Source organism: Phaseolus vulgaris, chromosome 5, assembly GCF_000499845.2.
Source record: "Phaseolus vulgaris cultivar G19833 chromosome 5, P. vulgaris v2.0, whole genome shotgun sequence".
NCBI lineage: Eukaryota > Viridiplantae > Streptophyta > Magnoliopsida > Fabales > Fabaceae > Phaseolus > Phaseolus vulgaris.
In genome coordinates this window covers 38,075,156-38,099,495 of record NC_023755.2, presented here as the reverse complement: position 1 = coordinate 38,099,495, position 24,340 = coordinate 38,075,156, and the positions used below count along the sequence as shown (strand labels likewise).

Below are 24,340 nucleotides of genomic sequence, written 5' to 3'. Positions count from 1 at the left end.
ATAAAAAACTCTCTTTTTTCATTAAATTATCATGTATAAGAACTCTGAATAATAATAAGTAAATTTCAGTAATTGTGACTACTCTAAGCAGTTGATGGATTTTTGCAAATAATTTTAGGTTAATTTTTTTTTACGAAAATAGGATATTATTTATCCATTTTTGTAAAAAAAAATTACTCAAAATCATAATTTAAAAAAAAAGAAAACATTATTTTGGTCTATGTGATTATTGTGAATTACTAAGTAAAAATGGTTATTGACCTCTTTCTTTTTCCTAATAATCACTTATATATGTTTCGTCCCAAACTTCTTATCTGGAAAAATAGAAACTCTTTTTTAAAAATAAATGCATTATACTATCTACAGTACTCAGAATATTTTTTTAAAAATTAAAATATATGTGGAAGAAAAATTTATCCAAATAAATTACAAAGTATAATACTAATTCAACGGCAAAGCAGACACATGGTGTAAGAGTAATAAAAAAAATAGAAAGTGTGGTGTTTTTCTTGCTTGTGTTTTTCCCAGGAGACGGGGAAAAGGACAAGAGAAACAGAACCATGTTTGAAAACCCGGCCATGCCTGCAGAACACATTCTATATACTTATTTATGACCAATTCCTATTTCTGCAGTAATCACAATCATCACTTCATTCATCTTCTTCTCATCACATGGAACACAATGCGTTTTTTCTCATGCTTGTTGCTATTGTGACGACATTAGCATCACTTGCTGTTGCTGAACCTGTTCCTGTTGCACCTATTCTCGATGTTTCTTCACTCAATCGTACCAGTTTTCCACCAGGATTCGTTTTTGGGACAGCTTCTGCGTCTTACCAGGTACACGGTCGTTGGTTAAAAAACTACTCATAGTTTAAGGTTTGATCAAATTAATGTAAGTATCTTTGGATCCTAGCTTAGAACAATCCCTTTTCTCACAACATTTTGGATTAGGTTACAAAATTCATGTTTTAACGCAGAACCCTGCATTACTACTGTGTATTCGGATCTTGTTGGTTTAATTTGTAGCTTCTTTTTCACGTTGAAGTCTTTCAAATGTACAAGTAAGAGTTCACTTATGCAAATCTTACAATGAACCTGATAATAATAATGTTGGGTATGAAGTCAAGACCAATTGGATTGGACTGACTAGATACCATGTTTAGTGAGTGAGCTTAATAATTATACATAGTTGAAACGTAGGTGAACATTGTTCTTACATAGTTGAAGCGTAGGTGAACATTGTTCTCTGGTTTCAAGAGGAAGATTCTTAGGTATGAAACCATGACCAATTGGGTTGAGCTTACTAGACACCATGTTTAGTGAGTGAGCTTAATCATTATGTTCCTTTTATAATCTCTATTTAAAAAATTATTGTACTTGTAATTGGTGTGCAACAAATATAATAGTTTTATAACTTTCACGCTTGAATCTGCAGTGGAGAAATTTTTTGTTTGAAACTATTTTAAAAGTAAAGTTAGAACTATCTTATACTTTCCATTTTTTCTAACTTAAAAGAGATTATTTGAAGAGGGAAGAAACAAGAATAGTTTTTGTGATTGTGTTAATCTCTCATATCTAAATTAAAAGAACGTCACAGTTAATTAATTCCCCTGGACCACTCATGAATGGAGAAAAATTATGAAAAAAAAGTAGCCAAAGATTTTTTCTATTTAATTTCCCTATAATTACGGAAATATTTCAATTATTTTTATTAAGTATTTAGTATTTTAATCAAACTATAAACGTGCAGTGAAAGCAATTTATTAATAATTTAGTTGTTTTGGTATGCATGAATGAATATAGTATGAAGGTGCGGCAGAGGAAGGTGGCAAAGGAACAAGTGTATGGGATACTTTCACCCATAAACATCCAGGTATTTTTTTTATTTTTTATTTTTTGGTTCCTATAAAGATTTTAATTTAATTGCGATTCCTTTATTTTTAATAGTATCATTTAAATGATAAATTTTTGTTGATGGATTAAGTGAGGTAAGTATAATATGTGTATTTTTTATATTTTTTGTTTTTTAAAATCTCACATAATTAATTAAATTAAAAATAGATGAAAATCCACATATATAAGATTATTTTCTGAGATTATTTGTTTTTTTTAATTTTTATTATCAAATAAAAAACGTTGAAAAAAAATTATAAATCGTAGATTGAAATAAAATAACACCATTATCATATTGATTCATTTTTTCTTTAGTCAAAAATAACTTTTGAAAAAAATATGTGCTAATTCTACTCACATATTCTTTATGATATATAAATTATATAATAATTAAATTGTATAAAATAAATATTTTAAATATAAACTTTATATTCTAATATGCAGCCTATTAAATTATCTTAAAAATTATTTTTAATTACTGGTATTTTCTTTTGAACAAAACTATTAAAAACTTAGCATATGATGAAAATAAAAGAATTTAGAATATTGTGTGTATCGGATTATGATTTGGCTCATTCCATCTTCATCATGGAATAATTAAATAATGTAATCCACATCAATCATATAAAGATAATTTAAAATAATGGAGAAATCATTTTTAATTGTAAATGTAAACATATTTATAAAATAAATAAAGTTATAAACCTAAACCAATTATATTTTTCAATTAGGTTTAGTATTAGATTTTAGGTTTAATTACCTTTTTCGTTCCTATATTTATAGTTAATAGTCAATTTGGTACAGTGGTTTTTAAAAAATTCAATTTGGCCCTAAATTTTTTAAAATGTATTCAAAATGGTCCTTTCTGTTAAATATCACCAAACGACGTTAAGTGGTGCTTATGTGGCAGACACGTGTAAGTTACGTGGATTGTGCTTACATTACTTTGGTGAATACTGAATTAGGGTTTAGGTTATTCAAATTAGGGATTTCGAATTTCTGATTTAGGGTTTCTGATACGAGGATTGCTCCCCTGGTTGGATTCTGTGGTGCGCTTCCCTGCTTCGATTCCATTCGGAGGTGTGCTCCCCTCATTCGATTCTGTGGTGCACACCTCCGAATGGAATCGAAGCAGGGAAGCGCACCACAGAATCCAACCAGGGGAGCAATCCTCGTATCAGAAACCCTAAATCAGAAATTCGAAATCCCCAATTTGAATAACCTAAACCCTAATTCAGTATTCACTAAAGTAATGTATGTAAGCACCATCCACGTAACTTACACGTGTCTGCCACATAAGCATCACTTAACGTCGTTTGGTGATATTTAACAGAAAGAACCATTTTGAATACATTTTAAAAAACTTAGGAACCAAATTGAATTTTTTAAAAACCACTGTACCAAATTGACTATTAACTATAAATATAAGGACGAAAAAGGTAATTAAACCTAGATTTTATTTAGTATCCTAATTAGAATTAAATTAGGAAAGGAGTTAAAAAAAATTAACCCGATAAATTTAAACTAATATTATTTATTTAATAATTTTATTATTTTTTATCATATAAATAATATTAATATATTATAAATTGCAATCACTGCAGATCTGATACAAGATAGGAGTAATGGAGATGTTGCAGTTGATCAATATCACCACTACAAGGTAAAATCCAATATATAATATTATAATAAAACTATAAAATGGAATGAAAAATTATAATATAGTTTTCATGCTACATTTTTATATTTAATTACTTTTTCTATTTTTAAAACTTTTAGGAAGACGTTGAAATCATGAAATATATGAATTTGGATGCATACAGATTCTCCATTTCTTGGCCAAGAATCCTCCCAAGTAAGTTAAACATTGATGATTATTATTATCTCTTAATTATTTTTAGTGTTAACCATAATTTTCTCATAAATTTTGATGATATAGAAGGAAAGCTTAGTGGAGGTATAAACCAAGAAGGAGTTAAATATTACAACAACCTCATCAACCAACTACTGGCTCATGGTTAGAAATTCATATATATATATATATATATAGTGTTCTTAATATTATTTTAATCAAAGTTTGTATTTTAATTTTTCTTCAAGTAATTAATGAGAAGAATATAATATGTAATTGATTAATATATTAATATGTGTAACTAATTAAACATTAATATTACAGGTATAAAACCATTTGTCACCCTCTTTCATTGGGATCTTCCACAGGCTTTAGAAGACGAGTATGGTGGTTTCCTCAGTCCTTATATTATGTAAGTCAACAAAATTTAATTTTTAATCAAATTATTTTTATTGTTTTTACTATTTTTTTTAAGATAGTGCTATTTTGAAAATATATTAATTGCCTAAGTCATTATAATATTTTTTTAATTTCCTTACCTCTATTTGTTTGTGAATAAATATCAATTTATCACATGGGTCTCTGTATTTTAAAGGTTTAATTTCTATTTTGTAATACCTCATATCCTATAATAGATTTTATATATATATATATATATATATAATTAAAATCAACTAGATTTGTCTACAATGTGAAATGTGATGGGTTGATATACTAAATACAATTATAGTATAAAATTATAAAACAAATAAAAGAAGGATAAACCATCATAGATCATTTATAAAGATATCCAAATTAGTTTTGATCCAAGTATATTAAACTAATTAAATAAACTCTATCTGATTCATTTTAAAGGAATATTAGTTTACAATGAACCTCAATTAATGGATGCAAGATAGTATAGCTTTTCGAAAACTTGTAATAAACATGTTTCATTAGATATTAATATTTGACTTATTTTAATTTTTTTTATCTATATACAAACCTTGATTTTATAAGATAAGTTAAATTTATTATTAAAAACAATGTAACTAAAGTGCAATAATATATTTTTTTATTTATTTTTCATGTCTCAGTTTATGTGATTTAAATCATTCTTAAGGTAAAAGTGTTTTCTTTAATTAATAAAATTTTGTATTTAGTATTACAAATACAAACTGTCTAATAATGTAATCTCAATAATCCGAATCGATATAAATAAATTCAGAATAAATATGATATATTCTATTATAAATTAATCAAAATTAACATAATAAATTTATGAGTTTAAATCTTGGGTAACGTATCATCTATCCTATCCTATACTTGTGTAAACTTTAGAAAATAACATCAAAATTGATACAAAATGTTCTTATGCAATTAACTAATATAATATTATAGAATATATTTTTTTTCACTATTTTTACACTATTTCTCAATACAAACATGTTATATGGTATATCATGCAATATAACGTGTGATTATTTGTCAGAAATGACTTTCAAGATTATGCAGAACTTTGCTTTAAAGAGTTTGGAGATAGAGTTAAGTATTGGATTACTTTAAATGAGCCATGGAGTTATAGTACATTTGGATATGCAAGTGGGTTAATGCCACCAAATCGATGTTCTAAATGGTTAGATCCCAAATGTGTTCATGGTGATTCTGGGAAAGAACCTTACTTAGTTTCACATCACCTTCTTCTTGCTCATGCAGTCACTGTTCAAGTCTACAGAAAAAAGTATCAGGTTCATCACAACTCTCACAATAACTTATTAGGTTCATTTTTAAGATTTGAAAGGTTCCAATTCTAACTAAAAAAACAAGCATCTCACTAAATTTTCATATTTTACTTCAGCATTGTCATTAGGATCTAAGCACTTTACTTATCTCTATTAACACCAAGAAAATCCTTTACACAGGTATCTCAAAAAGGAGTGATAGGCATAACCCTTGTGTCCAATTGGTTTGAGCCATTGTCAGAAAACAAGTCAGATAAAAGTGCTTCTGAGCGATCACTTGATTTCATGTTGGGATGGTGAGTACATAACTTTATATAAAAATATCATCATTCCTTAGTAAAGGTAGATTAGTAAAAAGTAGATAATACAATAGTATCACTTATTTAGTATATAATATGATTAATGAAAAACAAAGTTCATTTAAGAAAGTCAGACAATTACTTCCTTTTTTTTATCGAAGTGAGGTTGTTTTTTAGAAAATTATGGATATGGAGAAGTCGTGACAACGTGACACTACTTCACTATGAAGAAGTCAGACGCACTACTTCATTGTGAAGGAGTTAGGTCAATGTGACACAATATTTGACATGTAAAGGTGAAGTCGTGTCAAGATGACACAACTTCAGTTCAAACTGGTACACTAAAGTTGTGTTACCTTACCTTGACACGATTTCACATTTTTTTCATAATGAAGTCGTGAAGGCATGTCACGTTGGCATATTTTTCTCATATTCGTAATTTTGTCAAGAACAATCTCATTTTAGTAAAAAAAGCAAAAATTGTACTCCTTTAATATAAATTCCAAAAAACATACCACTAAGCAACAAAAATAACTCCTTAATTAGTATATTTTTTATTTGAATATATTTTTTTATATTTTTTTATTTTTGCACTGTAGTGTATACTTGTAATAGTACTACAAACATAAATCATTAACAAAGGAAGAAACATGTAAGTTTAAAAAAAACAACAAAAATCTCAAATTGAATAATATTTTCATTTGTACAATTATTATAGGTTTATGGGACCATTAACATCAGGAAAATATCCACAAAGCATGCAATCTCTTGTTGGTAAACGATTGCCAAAGTTCTCCAAACATGAAATCAAACTTGTCAATGGTTCATTTGATTTTATTGGATTAAACTATTACACCTCAAATTATGTTGCCAATGCACCTAAGCTTGTCAATGTCAAACCTAATTATGCTACAGATCCCAGTGCCAACCTTACAAGTAAGATTTTTTTATCTATTATTTTTCTACATTCACATTTATTCATATATATATATATATTAATTCTGATAAAATATATTTTTTTGGAGTAGCTGAACGCAATGGGATTCCAATAGGTCCACAGGTATGTATACATGACCATGCCAAATTATATAGATACATGTTATTTATTTTATTTTATTATATATGTAATTAACTTTTATTTATTGTATTTGTAGGCTGCTTCAAGCTGGTTATATGTATATCCCCGAGGCATTAGAGAATTATTGTTGTACACCAAAGAAAAGTACAACAATCCATTAATTTACATAACTGAAAATGGTAATAACTACATCAAATATTATATATTTAATTTATTATCTTGTTGTAAAATAAGCTTATACATAATATATATCAAGAATAGTGACTAATCATTAACTTGTAAGTCTACATGCATTTTTTATTGAAAAATTATACTTTGAGAACCTAGAAAGTGGTATACAATTTTGATGTGATAGTTTAAAAAAATAATATAATAAAAAATAAATTTATAATTAAATAATTAAAATAATATTATTAAGAGTTGTAGAGTGAGTATAAAAAAATTGTTAATATATCATGATTATTTTTTTTTCTTTTAATTACATGTTATTTATACTACTTTTTATATGTAGGTATTGATGAGTTCAATGATCCAACACTATCACTAGAAGAGTCTCTTCTAGATACGTTTAGGATTGATTATCATTATCGACATCTTTTTTATCTTCATTCAGCAATTAGGTAATTGTTTCTTCTTCTTTCTTCTCTTTTTAATATTTGAAAAGTATTTTACTTATAAATCTAATTTTGTTTTATTTTGTTTTATTTTGTTGACATAACCAGGGATGGTGTGAATATAAAAGGATATTTTGCATGGTCATTGCTGGACAACTTTGAATGGAACAACGGTTACACAGTACGATTTGGAATCAACTTTGTGGATTACAACAATGACTTCAAACGACATCAAAAGCTCTCTGCAAAATGGTTTAGGAATTTTCTAAAAAAATATTAGATATTATATATTTTCTTATCCTTCAAATTGTATTATGAAGCAGATTAAACAAATTAAGTACGAATTATATATCTTTCTACTTTCTTTTAAAAGAAAAACTTAAACCTTTTTATTATTTTGTTTCATGACATACTTGTCTCTTTTAAAGTGGGTAGTATTTTTTTAGCCATATTATTTATATAAAACATCCATAGACTTTGTCTATTTTAACATAATACATTTTATATAATATTTTATTTTAATCATATTTTTTTAATTAATAATACTTAAATTTGAAATCTTATTTAATGAATCAAATTTAGTACCTTCGGATCAATGATTATTTTAAAATTAGAATGCAAGTTATAATTAATTACCAATTACAAAAGAGACTTAAAATTACAATTAAAATATATATGTATATAGAAAATTACAATGTTTTGAAAAAACCGATAGGTTTATGTGTTATAGAAAATCTACTTATACGAAGTTTTGGAAGTCTAATAATTTTTACTAGTTAAACTTTTTGTTGTTGTCGTGGTTTTTGTTAGATCTATTTATTTTTATGTTTTATTTTGAGACTTCTAATCTATTTTTTTATACGGGTTAAAATATTATTTAAATATTCATTTTAATAATTCAACTAATTTATTCCAATAAAAAAATAGAAAAAATACAATATTATTCTAAAATCAATCATCAATATTTCTATGGGTTTTGTTTACTTTTTCAATCACTTTTTTTAGCCAACAAAACTTATTGTACCTTTTAGATATTTTTTTTAAAAAAAAATAAAGAAATAAAAGGCAAGTTAGTTAAGAAATTATAACAAATGTTAGTTTGGATGCTTCGAAATCGATAGAGTACTTGTATTAATTATTATGGGAAAATCGAGTTTAGAGTTATTCATATTTTTCACAAAGGAAATGTGTGGGCTGATAAATTGGCTAATTTATGATCTATTCATAGAGAATCATTTCATTGGTATAATAGACTTTCATATAATGTGTTCTTATAATTCTTTATGAATATGTATAGTCTACCTATGTATCGTTTTTGTTAATATATGAGTTTTGACATAGTCCTCCATATTTGTGTGTGTGTGTGTTTTTTTTAATAATAATTTTTTTCATGTGATGACATATGATTGTTGTTACTTGAAGTGTCAACCTATCTCAGATGTCAAGTTGCATGATGTCCAACGTGAAAAAATTTAGTTAAGAAATTATTTTTAAAAAAAACACATATTCAATGAATAAATATTTTTTTATAATTGAAACTAAATATAAGGATTTTTTTTATTAATAATCACTTTTCTAAAAAATACATCATTTTAAATTTAAACAAACTCAGCTTTATCCCATGGACGGGTCCCATTCACTTTAGAGGAGTGTATTTTAGTATTGGGAAAGTAAATTGTCCTACATTTTCAGTCACAAAGTAGTAAAGTGAAAGGGTAGATATTCAACTAAAGTGTTGATTGATTAAGAAAACTATAATATAAAGATATAAAAAACAAGCAATAAAAATAATATAGTTTCCTCTCTATATTGTAAAGAATATAGAATATCAATAAACTTAAGATTTGAATTTTATATAGTGATTTTAAGTTTAAAAGTAAGGTAGAAAAATTGTATTGTTACAATTAGACTAAAGAATGAGATAATTTACACATACACATCTAATTTTGTGTAGTTAATTAACAATATCCTTAATAAAAAAAATTATGCTCACTTTTATAAAAAAAATTTAGCCTTTTATTAATTAGAAAAATAACTATTTTGTTTTTCAAAAAGTATACACCATGATGATATTTAATTCTTTTGTTTTTATTTGGTTCCTACTTTTTTTTTTTAATTTAAAAACTTTAGTTTTCAACACTTCATTGTCATTTTAATAATAAGCTCCATAATTACCATCAAATTGTCTTTTATGAAGTGTTGAAAAATGCATGCTTGGTTTAACTCTCTTTTAAGTTAACAACATATGGTTTATTACTCTCCTTCAACACATTAAAGGAATTTTTATAATAATTATTCATAATAATAAATTGTTAGGATTAAATATGTTTTTTTTTTCTATGTACTTAATTTTCGTCTTTTTTAAATCTTTAAAAATTATTTGAATAAATTTTTATTATTCTTATATGTGAAACAAATTTTTATCATAAATTAAGATATTAAAATATTTATACGGATTGATTGTTGACGTGGAGTAAACGTTAAATACTTTAACATCTTAATTCACACTTAAAATTCATTTCTTAAATTAAAAAAACATTGATAAGAATTCATTCAAAATATGAAAAAATATAAAATTTAAACTAAAAACAAAATTTAACTTTACAAAAATGTATTTAACCCAAATTACTATAATAGAATTGTTCTGCATTTTAAGTAAATATCAACAACCATGATTTCTTTAGAGAAATGTATTAAATTAAAACTTCTTCCTCTCCATCGTACCATTCATAATATTTATTCTACAAATTCAATAAATCTCTTTATCGTTTAAAACCAGATATTAATAACATTTATATTTAATTACAATGCATTGATAATGAACAAAAATATTATTATACTACCATGTAATAATAAATTGTCGTGTTCGTAAGTTTATGACCCTTTCTAATAATTAGTTTAAAAATTAAACTTCAGTCAATGAATTTTAATGTATGGGAACAGAGCGTGACTTTGGTTGGCGGGAAATAGCGATGAATTTTACAAAACTACATTCACGATGCACATTGCACACACTATCATGGATCCTGGCCGTCCAAGTATAAAGACTCTGCGATTGAAATATACTGACCGTTGATCACGACACTGTGTTTGGCGACTGGCCATGGCAGCGTGATCGGCAATGCGGACGACAGCACCAGATCGCACGCACTACAAATTCAATTATTCTCTGTTTTTTTCAGCTTAGAACCCTAGCACTGGGTGGAGCCAGCTGAATCGAAGTTCATTGCGTTCACGAATTCACTCACTCTCTCACTCTCAGCTTCTGCTTCTAAATCTGAACTCAACGGCTCCGTGGAAATCGAAATCCGCGGCAATTCAAGATTCTAGGGTGAAATTTCCATGGATGGAATTAGCGATGAAAGCCCAATTGAAGCTAAGAAAACCAAGTCAAAGACCCCTCGAAAACCGAAAGAATCTCTTCTGAAGCAGAGTCTCTCTCTCTCTCTCTCACTCGCTCTCTCCATGTTGCAATTTCTGCTTAATTTTACAGCCTTAATCATTCAACTGATTATAATTTTTTTGTTTAATTTGTAGAATCTCCTGCCGAGTTCTTCGCAGAAAACAAGAACATTGCAGGATTTGACAACGTATGCGTAGTGCAATTATGGTTTTGATTTGTTATACGCAAGCAATTTTGTGATATTCTTTTTGTATGTGTGTTTTCTCTGACATTATGTGGATTTAACTACAGCCTGGAAAATCTCTTTATACTACTGTTAGAGAACTTGTGGAGAACTCACTTGACTCGGCGGAATCCATGTCGGAGCTTCCGGTGGTCGAAATTACTATGTAAGGGTGCAAGGACAATTGCGTTGCATGATGAACTAGTAAATGAGCTAATGCGAACACGCGATTTTTCTTGAAGTGTATCTGTAATTGATTTCTTTCATGGTGGCTTGGTTGTTACAGTGAGGAGATAGGAAAAAGCAAATTTAATTCCATGATTGGTCTTGTTGACCGTGAACGTGTTGATGCGGCATTGTATGACGATTATGAAACTGAGAAGGCTCGTGAGGTGAGTTTAATTTTTTTATCTTGTTACATTGGTTATAGTCTTGTTGTACTGATATATAGTAACCTGGATTAAACTCTATGATCGGGTCTTGGGTAGTGTAAATTGTTAATTTGCCATAGTAACAAATTAGAAATTATCATCTTGTTTCATTCATATAAACAAGTAGTTGCAATTGAGTAGAGTATAGGAGAAATGCTCTCTAGATAGGGTTCTGTTTAACATAATACTTTCCCATGCAGAAACGATTAGCAAAAGAGGCTCGTGCTCAAGAAATGCAAGCAAAGAATGCTGCCCTTGGAAAGAAAGTGAAAGAAACTCACGCCCCAAAGGTTGGCAAAGGTCGAGGTGAGGCTTCATTTTACAAAGTTACATGCAAGGTGCGTGTGGTTTCTGCCTCAGGCCTTACTGTGATACCGTGTTGATATGCATTGTCTTTATTTGTTAATTTTGATCCGGTCAGCTGGACCGTTTGGTCAGATTTTGAAATCCAGTTTGAAAATTTTCTCATTTTCTGTCATTATCAATCTCATTCCTGTTAGAGAACTGTATTCAGTCTCATTATTGTTACTAATTGCAGGATAATGGAAAGGGAATGCCACATGATGACATCCCAAATATGTTTGGCCGAGGTCAGTCAATTTCTTGCTGCATTAGTTTTCTGTGAATCAAGATATTTCAAAATTGCAGTAGTAATTTTGTTTGTAGGAACTAGAAACCTCACTTGCTTATGCTTGTCCATTCATGCAGTTCTATCTGGGACAAAATATGGCTTGAAACAAACACGGGGAAAGTTTGGTCTTGGGGCAAAGATGGTATTGATTGACAACATGCACTAGTTTATATGTTCTTTCCATCTGTTTTTGTTACAACTGGCAACTTTTCAGTAGAAGTTGTATCATATACTTGTTTCGGTTGGCCATATTAATCTGTGCTTTTAATGGATACAGGCATTAATATGGTCTAAAATGAGTACAGGGCTTCCTATTGAGATCTCTTCTTCAATGAGGAACCAAAATTATATTTCATTTTGCAGGCTGGATATTGACATTCATAGGTATGACTTTATTAAGTACTTTTATGAATTAAAACTTAAACTCCTTCCAAATAAACAAATGCTTCAATTTTCAGGAATATACCCCATGTTCATTTACATGAAAAACGGGAGAATAAGGAACACTGGCGGGGAGCTGAAATTCAAGTTGTCATAGAGGGGAACTGGACAACTTACCGTGTATGTAATGCCTGTTTGATGAAATTTGAATAATTTCACTTCAAACTCTAGATATAATTGAGCAGTTCCATCAATAAACTGTTATCATGCTTAGTGATTTTACTGAAAGAATAATTGTGGTCATGTTTCATTAATGTGAGCCCCTTTGTTTGTATTTGCAGTCAAAAATATTGCATTACATGAGACAAATGGCTGTCATCACCCCTTATGCACAATTTCTATTTAAATTTGTGTCAGATGCCCCTGAGTATGTATATATCTTTTCAGATTCTTTCCCCAAATCAACTATGCACAATCTTCTTATACAAGCTGTTCTCTTTGGCAGCAAGAATGTCTCTGTAAGATTTGCTCGCAGAACAGATGTAATGCCACCCATTCCTATGGAGACAAAGCATCATCCATCTTCTGTTGATTTACTGCTAATTAAACGGCTTATTGCTGAAACATCAAAGCAGAATCTTTTACAGTTTCTTCAGCATGAATTTGTAAATATCAATAAATCTTATGCTGAAAGATTAATAGGTGAGGAAAAACAGTAAATTTGTTAATAATTTGTTGTATTTTTTTTATCCTTATTGAGCAGATATTAACACAGGTCTTTTGAAGGAGCGTCTTTTATGGTAGTTATGTACTCCAGTTAACTACTTGGATTCATCAATCTAACAGAATTAGTGAAACTGGTATTTAGTTAGGCAAAGGGAAAGATTATAGTAAGCTAAGGTTCTCCACTTTAACAACAATAGTCATTTATCCCTGATGTAAAAGCAATGTTATTCTGCAATAAGTGTAGAAAGAAGATATGTCTGGCTCTTTGTTGATATTGAAATAAGGGAATGCTAAAGGGTCGTTTTCCTTACTTGTATTCCCTTTTCCTTCCTAAATTAGTGAGGGGTTAAGTTGCCTGCTGCGGCTCTATTCTATGTGTATATTTTTGTTACTGAAGTGCAGAAAGAGATTCTCTGGGTTGTTGTTGACATCATAGTAAATTAGTGACAATTTATTTTGTCTGTGATTTAAGGAAGTTTATCTTGACATGGTTCAATGTGCATATGTTATAGAAGCTCAACATGTTTTCTATTTCACTCTTTACTCACTTTTTCAGGAGAAATGGGTCCAGACTTCAGTGCAAAAACGCCTGTGAAGTCTCTAACTTCACAGCAATTAGTACGCATTCATCAGTTGCTTCGTCAAGCCAAGTTTGATGATCCTAGTGGTCATGTAAGTATGTAGGCTGTATTATGACCCCCTTTTATTTATATTTCATCATTCATTTTTCCATTACTATTTATTATATTATATTCCTTATTTTTGTCATTTTATGTGTCCATATTACCTATTTTCAGTGTCTTAGCCCTGCTGGTGAATACAATCTTCGATTAGGAATTATAAAAGAGCTGCACCCGGACATGGTTGCAACTTATTCAGGCAGGTTGTTGTTCAGTATCAAAGTTTTACTACATGTTTCTCTTATCTCAAATTATTACTTCTTGGAACTTCGTGATCTCCTAATTTTTCTATCCTTGATATGGATCATCTTGAGTCTTTAGCTTACCTTTTACTCTATTTGTTGGAAGTTCTAAAGGGTAAATCGAGACATTATGCTAGAGGCTCATGAGGGATCTTTTCGTTTTGGTTGTGGTTGAATTTTCTGGTTATTCATTGTGATTTATTACTAATTTCTTCTGCAATTGACGCACAGTGCTCAAGTTTTTGAAGGTCATCCATTCATTGTGGAAGCTGGAGTCAGTGTAGGCGGAAAAAATGTCAAGCAAGTTAAGTTTCCAACAATAGTTATGTTTGATAGTAGTTTGAAATACATGTGGTAAATTTACTGTCTTATCTTAAAACAATAGTTGGAGATTGAGTAAAATGCTATAAATGCAGTAATAAACATGGAAAATATACAAATAAAAAATAAACCTTTTGTTAGATATGCAAAACAATTGGACTCAGAGATACTGTTTCATGTTCTTTTTCCTAGTTTTTGTGTTTTAGAATGCTCCTTGATCATCCTGTGTTGTTTTATTTGTCTTTATATTGTAATAAATTGTTTTTCTATAAAGAAAAAAAAAACCAATTTAACTTTTGTTTATGCTTTCTGATGGATTGTGACACTATTGCCTTCCCTCACACTCCCACCTCTTGCTGTACTTTATTGTGTTATAGTCTGATTGCCACCACCATGGTCTTAAATTAGGTGATGTTGGGTCATTCTTGATCGACCATTTGATCAACTCGACAATGTTAGGAGCTAGTTATGAAGAAATGTTTCATGTTCTTAGAAAATGGCAATGGTTTCAGTGACAATATATAATACTTGTTTCCAGGGTCTGAATATATTTCGATTTGCCAATAGAATTCCTCTACTTTTTGAGCAAGGTGCCGATGTTGTTACCAGGACCGCACATAAAAGAATAAAGTAAGTATACACTTAAAAACATATGGTTTATTTTGCCTTTCTAATTATTGTTTTGTTTGGATGAGGGAACAACATGAGAATTAAAAGAAAGAAAAGAAAGAGAAAATAAAGGTATAATGATGTTATTTGTACGAAGAGAAAAAAAAAGAATGTAGTGAGAGGAAAGAAAATATAATCTTGTTATCAAGAGGTTAATCTTGTTATCAAGAGGCGAGGGTATAGATGATGTTAGGAATTAGGAGTGAATAATTTTTTAAGGTCAGTCCTGCTATAATTTCTTTCTTGCCAAAATCATTTATTCAAAATAGTATTTTATGATGAGGTGATAGAATAAGGGTCAATAATTGCTTTCTAAATTCTCTGGCGTCACAAGGCAATCATAGCCTATGAAATCCTGTTAAATACTTTTTCAGCTGGAGTAGTTACAAAATCAATCAGATACAAGATAAGATTGGTGTCTTTGTAAGCATTGTGAGCACAAAAATTCCATTCAAAGGAACTGGGAAAGAATACATTGGAGATGACATAACTGAGATTGCTTCTGCTGTCAAGGTTTGAAGTTTTTATTTTGCAATTGTTCAATTTTTGCTATGTAAAATAAGCTAACAGCTTTTATTTTTCTCGTATCTCTAGTATGCTATTCAGCAGTGTTGTGTCCAATTAAAATCCAAGATTGTGAAAAAGATACAGGCCCGTGAGCAGCAGGAGAGAAAACGAAATCTCAGCAGGTATGCCAAAGTTTTATTTGTCCAACTCTAATTCCCGCAATCAGCTGACCGATGATGCATTTTTTAAGTTTGAAATAAAATATAATTCCTACCATTTGGCAGGTATATCCCCGATGCTTCTGGTGCAGTATACAATGTTTTGAAACAAATGACACAGTTACCTGCGGCAAAGAAGATTCGTTATGGGGATGATGATGTCGAACTACTGAGAAAAGTCTCAGAAAACTTGATTACTAAAGAAACATTGTGTGAAAAGCTTGCTAAACATGTTGAACAGGTATGCAATCTGGCCGCGTGTGAGTGTGAATATTTCTTAGTTTTCTAACTATATATAAACAAAAGGGATACCTCAATCTGAATAGATGTAAGTGTCAGAGTGGCAGTAAATTAATCTAGTGGTACAACTCTTGTCATATGAGTATGTTCACCTTAAAGTTAAAATATAGATTTAGTTTTAGTTGTAGATAAAATAAGGGGTAGCTTGAAGAACTTCGAAATTAGCGTCATAAAACCTTAGTCTTTTTTCTGCACCAACAGAAATCGTTTCTCTCGATCACGAAACTTTTCTTTTCATTCTGTATTATGTTCGTAACTGCTTATTAGCTTTACTTTGAGTTCGTCTTTCAGAGAAACAACTATACCTTTAGCTTACACATCAAATGAAGCTTTTAGGCAATATCCTCTAGGACTGTCTCCTAAATAGACTGTATGAACTGAGTTCATAGTTCATACAATGAACAGAAGATAAAGAACGGGCTAGGGGTGCTTGAATTTTGATTTATTGATCAAATTTTGTCTATAATTTCTGTATGTAGGTGGACTATGAAATGGCATTGGAGTATGCCACGCAGAGTGGGGTGAGCGAGGAACCCAGAGAAACAATATACATACAATCATTGGATGCTGAAAATAAGATAATCGACTTACAGACTCCATTTTTTGTTTTCAGAGTCTTTCAGTAGGTTTAGAAAATTGATTTGATAATGAAAAGATATGAAAGGGAAGATAATTTTTCCAAATTAAATTTATAGTGGTACAAGAAATAACAATTATTGTATCTATTATTTTCAATTGTAACAAATGTCAATGTCAATAAGATTGATAAGATATTGCAGTGAGTTATGAAATAGTGAGATAGTGCAAGAATTTGAATGATGACTCAACTCAAATCCCACTAAGAACAAGGTTTATTGTGATTATAGAGTTGTGGGAAAAATCACTATTTGACGGGAACCGCAACAGTAACTATTGGATCATACTTTGATCTTCATTTAGAATGAATGTAAGGTCACTGAAATTGGTTTTCTTTGGTTCGATGTGTTAATGTTTTGAATAAATAAAAGTAGTAACATCTGCTTACTTATTTAAAGATGTATAAAAATTCCAATCAAATAACTCTTTTTTGGTGCAAAATTTTATTTTAGTATAGAAAAATAATTATATATTTTAGCATTATTTCTTTTCAATATTTAGTTATTTTATTGTAATCTAAACAAACCTTGACGCCTTGAAGTTTCAAAAACCAAATCTGTAAACGTTAATAATGCATTAAAGAAGCAAAACCCATTTGTAAACGTTTTTAATGCATTAAAGTAAAAAAATGTTTTATATTATAACCCATAAAAAAATTCAATCACTTTTTAAGATGTCACTTTAGGAAGTCAATATATTTACTACATGCCAATTTCTATTTAGACGTATACTGTCAACTTATTAACTATTTATTCTTAAAAAGTTATAATTTCACAAGTCTTTATTTTAAGTAATTATGTTATGGTTGTTACTCAAAAAACATTACAATGATAATGAAAATGCATAAAACTTAATATCAAATTTTACTCTTATGTTCTTTTATAAGATTAATTAACTAATTTATCAGAAAAACTAGTTAATTTAATTGATAAAATTAAATGTGTAAATTAAATTTATTTTTTTCAAAATATTTCTGACATTAATGAAACATTTTTAATCACTTAAAAATAGCTCTTCAACTCCTAAAGTTGAACTAAGAAAAATGGTTTAATTGACAATGTTTAAAAAAATATAATTAATAAAAAAACATTTTAGATTAATTGGAAAAAAACCTACAGTATAAAATATATAAATAAACTTAACATCAAACAATTGATTGAGTGGAAATAAATATTTTGTGGTGTTTTTTTGGTAAGGAAACATAGTCACCACCTCATTACAAAAACCAAACAAGTAGAAAACATGCGCTTCAAAACTTGATGCTAAGAAGAAATAGTGAAAAGAAAAAGAAAAAGAAGAAGAAAAAGCAGAAGAAAAAGAAGAAGCAAGGTGAGATTTGAATAGAAACAGAATGGGTAGAAACCTTACAATGCATTCAATATACATGAGAAATTTGTATGGTATTTTTACTGTATTGTATTGTAGTTATGGCGACGAAGGTTCCTCAGATCGCTATTCTGGGAGCTGGTATCTTTGTGAAGAGTCAGTACATTCCCAGACTGTCGGAGATCTCTCATCTCTTCCATCTCAAAGCCATTTGGAGCCGCAGTCAGGTAACACCGTTCGTCCATTACTATTGCATAACTTTATTTTCCCTCTTCTTCCATTCATCTCATCTCTTACTTTCAATTCATTTTTCTGTTCAGGAATCTGCTACGGCGGCCGTAGAGGTAGCCCGTAAGCACTTTCCGGGAGTAGAGTGTAAGTGGGGAGATTGCGGTCTTGAAGATATCATCCAAGATGGATCCATAGATGCAGTTGCTGTCGTTTTGGCTGTACAAAATCAGGTTTCTTATTTCTCTTCTCTATTATCATATTTATCTTTTCTCACTCTCAATCACTTATGCTTAGCAATTCAGGTAATGATTTCTCATTTAACTTCTAATCAAATCAAATTATAAATAATAACAATCATATTGTCGTCTACCTGCTGCATTTATTGTATGTACTACCTGCTTTCAAAAAGTGGATTTGGTTATCCAAGAAAGTGCCTTCCAATCTCAATTAACCCAATGTAGGAAAAAACTGATGTTTGACTTTGTCCAGAGATAACACAATTAGAGCTTGTAAAAGTTGGGCATCCTTTACTTTTCAATATGGTGGTTGAAAGCTTATTCTAGATCAGTTTTTGAGGTATCTATTGTATTATCCACACAATGAGCCGAATAGTGCTGATGTGAAGTTGTGTATTAAAATAAAATAAAATAAAATAAAATCTAATAAGAACCAGATTGTTTATCTGTCAACTTTAATTGGAATTGGAAGGACTTTTGTACTTGAATTCTACAGAATTTACAATTTCTTTGCATTTTCTTAACAGACAATCAATTGTTGCAGGTTGACATTTCACTGAGGGTGCTAAAGGCTGGTAAACATGTTCTTCAAGGTAATGATTTTTTTAAAATGTATGTGTGTGTACAAGTTTGTTTGCCAGATATTATCTTTCTTATTTGGGTCAGATCAATTGCGTCGGTGAGGATCTTGCCTGGCTACTTCACGTCATGCTAGTAAATTTACTTTGATACAAATTTGTTTTTACATATATCTTTTGTGCCATTGACTAAATTTTATGTTTGTTTGGATATATTGTACCCGTTGGATGCCTAATTTGGTGGATATAAAGAGAAACCTGCAGCATCATGTAAGTACTGTTTTGTTATGGTAATTGTATACTTCTATCTACACTAAATTGTATAATAATTGAATTGAACTGGAAAAATAGTTTATATCAGCTTAACTGAACTGAAAAACAATTTTGATAAACTAAACTGTATTTGTAATCTAACTGAACTGTTTCTTATATATGATCTCGATATTTTCTTTAAACTCTTACTTAAATTCTATGGGCATTGAATTAAGTGTAAAAATGAAAGAAACTGTGAGAGAGAGAAGTACTTTTCGTGGATATAAGCAAGGAGAGTGAAAATGAAGAGGGTAATGAGATTTCCAAAATCATAGAAGACAATCTGGTTGACATCTTACTATTTTTAATGAGATTGGTAACCGTGCAGTTATTTTTTTATCTTAAACTGCCAACAGTTCAGTTCAACACTGAAATCCTCTTTTTGCAATTCAGTTTTTTAAACTAAACTACCAACATAGTTTAGTTTAGTTTTTACCAAAAGCAGTTTAGTTTTTTAAAATATTAATTCAGTGTAGTTCTTGAAAGTTCAATTCTAATTTTACCCACTTCTCTATCTCCATGTACATGAACATTTGAGGTGGTATTTTCATTATCTTCTTTTATTGTTATTATTATTTCTTTTCTTTATAGTGAATGCAAATCAATTTTGTTTATTCCCTATGAGAATATTGTTATTATTATTATTATTTCTTTTCTTTATAGTGTATGCAAATCAATTTTATTTATTCCCTATGAGAAAAAAAATAGTGGACGAAGTCATAAATGCTTTGTCCCACATGTTCTAGGAAAAATAGCCCTCAATTTATTCATCTTCACATCATCACATATTGTTTCGGATGCTCCTCCTCCTTGTATTCTGAGACCGTATTAAAGTAACAAAGAAGATTTTGGAGGTAAAACATGTTGAAAGTTAAAATCTTCCGGGCAGTAATATTGAAATCAAACTGAAACTCTTCTGTATTTAGGAAATCCTGAGGACATCCACAATTTCTAATGTCAATTGTTCCATTTACCTTTTGATTTTCTTTTTGTTATTAAAATCGTAAGTCAACATATTTGAATCATTTACTGACGAGGAAGTATTGACTAAGAATGAGAAGAATTGTTTCATCCAGTATGTTCAAGTCTTCCTGCAGTTGGGTTAGGTTCATAGTAAAGAGTAAGTTAAGAAAGAAAAAGTAGAAAAGAACTAGAAAGCAGGAAAGTAATACGGCTGCTTACTTGATGAGATAATCAACATCTATTTGTAACAATCACGAGTGAAATACCGAGCTGTACACAAGTTAGACCATGCCATGATTCCCATCTCACTCGTATATTGAAAATCCATTAGGACCCACTGATACCTTTGATAGTGACTTGGAAAAATACCCTTTCTTCTATCACATTGATAACTTTTATGAGGTGTTCATTGTATAATGGTATATTCTATCTCTTTCTAATGGTCAGTTACCTCATCATGTTGGTCTTATACAATTTGTTGGTCGTATTGTCGTCATGTATTGTAGAATTAACATTCTAAGATGCTTTCCTTTTTAAACTCTTAGGCCGTGTTTGTCTGGGATGAAGATGGAGAGAAGGGGAACTAAATTTAGTAGTTTGGTGTTGAGAATGAGAAAGAAATGTAGAGGATGGGCAAAAAATGAAAAACAGAGAGTAAAAACTACTAATACTATTTTACTCCTAAATGTTTGATTCGTGTTGTATTGTATGTGGTGAGGGGTATAAATTATAATGAGTATTACACTATTCAAATCATTTATATCCAGTCAAATATATCAAATTACACAATTTCAAAAAAGCTTTCTCTCTATTTCTCATCTATTTCTACTCTATCAAACAACAGAACATTTAATTTTATTACTTACCTATTTATCTTTTCTCAACTTATTTCTCCATTTTCATTCCCTCTTTTTCTCTTTCCGAAACCCTATATTTCTCTTCAAAATCAAACAGGGCAATAGCATTTATACATTGATATAATAATGCAGGTACAAGTGAATTGGAAACTGCATTGTCTAGCTACCGATCTATTTCTGCTGATGCTCCTAGTCAATTAATATGGTCTGTGGCTGAAAATTACCGATTTGAGTCTGGCTTATTAGAGGTATTTATTTGTTTGAGATCTTGAACTATTAATCCAACTGTGCAGTCACATAAGTTTTTTGGCAGTGCAAGAAACTAATTGGTGGCATTGGGAAAATGATGAGTGTTCAAGTTATTATTGAAGGATCAATGAACAGTTCAAACCCCTACTTTTCAAGCAATTGGAGGCGCAAATTCACTGTATGTGCTTTGTAATTAAGTTGTGCACTCTTGAATATTTAAATTTAAAAGAGCATTTGTCATACAACCTATGTTTTGGATGACTTCAATGAACTAGCATTCCGACCTATAAACTAAAAGAACTCTACTATCTTATACAATTATTGAATAATGTATGAAATCTTAATATCATGAACTTTATGTTGGTAGTCAATAAAAATGAGGTATAATTTTATTCCTCTCCTAACTCTAATCCATGGAGTTGCCTTTACAATACATGACTGGATAACCAAGTTTGGATTCTTTATATGGCTTAATCTATGAATTACTTAAACAATCTAATCCATTTTTAATAAGAATTATCCTTTTCTGTATTTCCTTCTGTGGCTATACTTGATAGCTAAAACATTGCAAATCCAAAATCTTCAATAACATCTCATGTTATTAGCATAACAGTTTGTTTGTGCCTGTTTTATTGTACTAATTGTCGATTTTTGGTTCCTTATGTGAAGTTGCTCCTTTTTTTTTTCTGGCAGGGAGGTTTCATTGTTGATATGGGGGTGCATTATATTGCAGGGTTAAGAATGGTAATCTTTAACTTACGCGCATTTTGATTGTTTTATTTATTATCTCATGTCTTTCTGGTGTTTCCGATGCAATTTATGGTGGCAATAAACTCTTATTATTAGTCTTATCAAACTGATACTCTTTGGTATCTTACCAAAAGTTTGTTATTAGTGTTTAATGCTCTGCTACCAAAATACACTTGGGCAATGAAAAAGATATTGGTGGTATGATTTAACCTTTTTAAGAAAGACTGTATTTTGATCTGCTTATAGTAAACTTGCTTGTTATTCTAAAAGTTGGTGAAGTTTCCTTTCAACTTCTCTGTTAGGAATCCTAGAGAAGGGGCTTATAGGCCTGAGTTCTCTATATTGTTATTAAACTTTTCTTTTTTGGCAGCTTGTTGGGTGTGAGGTGGTTTCAGTTTCAGCAATGACATCTCATGTAGATTTGACCTTACCTCCCCCAGATAATATATCATCTGTCTTGTAAGTCTCTATTTCACGGAGTTAGCTTTTACAATAATACATGACTGGAAATCCAAGATTAATTTTGGAATGTTTTTTGCCTTAGTCATTTGGAGAATGGATGTTCAGGAGTGTTTGTAATGGTTGTCTCCTCCAGAACACCCAAGGCATGTGGTCAAAGATCATTCTTCTTACAAAAACACACATGTGTCACAGCTGCTAGGCTGTAGATATGCTCACTCATAATTTTTAATATATTGTAGACCTTGTGGCGAGTTGTTGGCTTGAATGGAACCCTGCAAGTGGAGCGCGGTTTCCAAGGAGAACATGGTTACCTGGTATATATATACTTTAGTTCCTGTTACTGGTTTTCATAAATAAAATGGCATCAGTTTTTTATGTCTTGTGATGCTATGTAGGTTTCTTTGTATGGTGCCGATGGACAAAACCAAAGCTCCTTCTTTCCATTCGGTGGAGTAACTGAGGAATTAAAAGCTTTCATCAATGATGTATCTGAAAACACCCTCAAGGTAAATTGAGTACAAAATGGTTCCTCCCTCTTATGTTTGAATTCCTAAACAAATTCTCTCCATGATTGTTCATGTTACTTTTTTTTTATCAATTGCTTGTCCAAACATTCCTGGAACTAAAGATCCTGACAACTTAATGCACATTATGATAAAAATACAAAGAACAATCTTGAACAGGGTGCTGTTTTCTATTCTAATTTATTTCCTTCTAGCAGAAGGGGAGTCAGTTTGTGCCTGAACCCCGCCTTTCTTTTGTGGAGGGTGCAAGAGATGTTGCTGTGTTAGAGGCAATGCTTGAATCTGGAGCCAAGCAAGGTGAACTTGTTCAAGTGAAAAAGTTTTGAGGTAATGAGGGTACTCTTTTTCACCGACCACCCAGTTCAATGTTTCCGGATATTTTACTCTGTAATATTATAGAACATTGAACTGGGCAAGGCAGTTAAGTATAGATGAATAAACTTGTGTTTAAATAATCACCCTGATTAATGTCATTGGATGAAGTTTTAGTATTTGCTTAAATAATGTGTTGTAAAATGATCATATTTATAAACTTTTTGATATTGACCTTGAATTATTTAATGTTATTCAAGTATGTCCAAACTAATTCATATATACTTCGGTAATGTATAAAAATTGAAATCCTTATATTTTCACTTTATTGGTGCTCAAGTTTTATAACAATTGACATAGGTGTTTTTTTATGATTAAATGTTTTTTTTAATAATGTGAAATTGATTTTTGTTTTTAGTTTAAATTTTAGATCTTTTGGATATTTGTAGTAAAAAAAATATTAAAATAATTTTTTACAAGCATAAACTATATTATAACATTTATGATGAAATATTTTAATATTTTAATTTATATTGAAAAATTGTTTTGCATGTTTAAAAAATAGAAAAACAGACATGATACGTTTTAATTTCTTATTACAAGTATTACAAAATTTAAAATTTGAATTAGAAAACTAATTTAATAAAAAATTTGAATTAGAAAACTAATTTAATAAAAAATTTGAATTAGAAAACTAATTTAATAAAAAATT

The 24,340-nt window shown here is 29.7% G+C and overlaps 3 protein-coding genes across 3 annotated transcripts; all 3 read left to right on the top strand.

Annotated features, from left to right (window-relative positions):
* The first annotated feature begins 642 nt into the window (after positions 1–642).
* On the top strand, positions 643–7,740 carry LOC137835768 (beta-glucosidase 13-like). Its single transcript, XM_068644424.1, has 13 exons — positions 643–840; positions 1,807–1,876; positions 3,501–3,559; positions 3,676–3,751; positions 3,836–3,913; positions 4,073–4,160; positions 5,220–5,475; positions 5,650–5,765; positions 6,487–6,704; positions 6,797–6,828; positions 6,923–7,025; positions 7,358–7,466; positions 7,569–7,740. Exons 1-13 carry the CDS (start codon positions 673–675, stop codon positions 7,738–7,740), a joined length of 1,545 nt encoding a protein of 514 aa, XP_068500525.1. The 5' UTR covers positions 643–672.
* A 2,648-nt stretch (positions 7,741–10,388) lies between these two features.
* LOC137835767 (DNA topoisomerase 6 subunit B) lies at positions 10,389–17,019 on the top strand. Its single transcript, XM_068644422.1, has 19 exons — positions 10,389–10,893; positions 10,998–11,050; positions 11,155–11,252; positions 11,373–11,478; positions 11,718–11,855; positions 12,056–12,107; positions 12,226–12,290; positions 12,426–12,532; positions 12,607–12,709; positions 12,871–12,956; positions 13,035–13,231; positions 13,812–13,927; positions 14,053–14,138; positions 14,409–14,481; positions 15,037–15,128; positions 15,542–15,680; positions 15,762–15,856; positions 15,959–16,133; positions 16,672–17,019. The coding sequence occupies exons 1-19, from the start codon at positions 10,803–10,805 to the stop codon at positions 16,816–16,818; spliced, it is 2,019 nt and encodes a 672-aa protein (XP_068500523.1). The 5' UTR covers positions 10,389–10,802; the 3' UTR covers positions 16,819–17,019.
* A 974-nt stretch (positions 17,020–17,993) lies between these two features.
* LOC137835766 (dehydrogenase FPY6) lies at positions 17,994–23,869 on the top strand. Its single transcript, XM_068644421.1, has 13 exons — positions 17,994–18,157; positions 18,254–18,381; positions 18,475–18,615; positions 19,166–19,214; positions 19,452–19,469; positions 21,464–21,579; positions 21,645–21,758; positions 22,274–22,324; positions 22,701–22,789; positions 22,875–22,935; positions 23,032–23,106; positions 23,188–23,298; positions 23,514–23,869. Exons 1-13 carry the CDS (start codon positions 18,088–18,090, stop codon positions 23,640–23,642), a joined length of 1,152 nt encoding a protein of 383 aa, XP_068500522.1. The 5' UTR covers positions 17,994–18,087; the 3' UTR covers positions 23,643–23,869.
* The last annotated feature ends 471 nt before the right edge of the window (positions 23,870–24,340 follow it).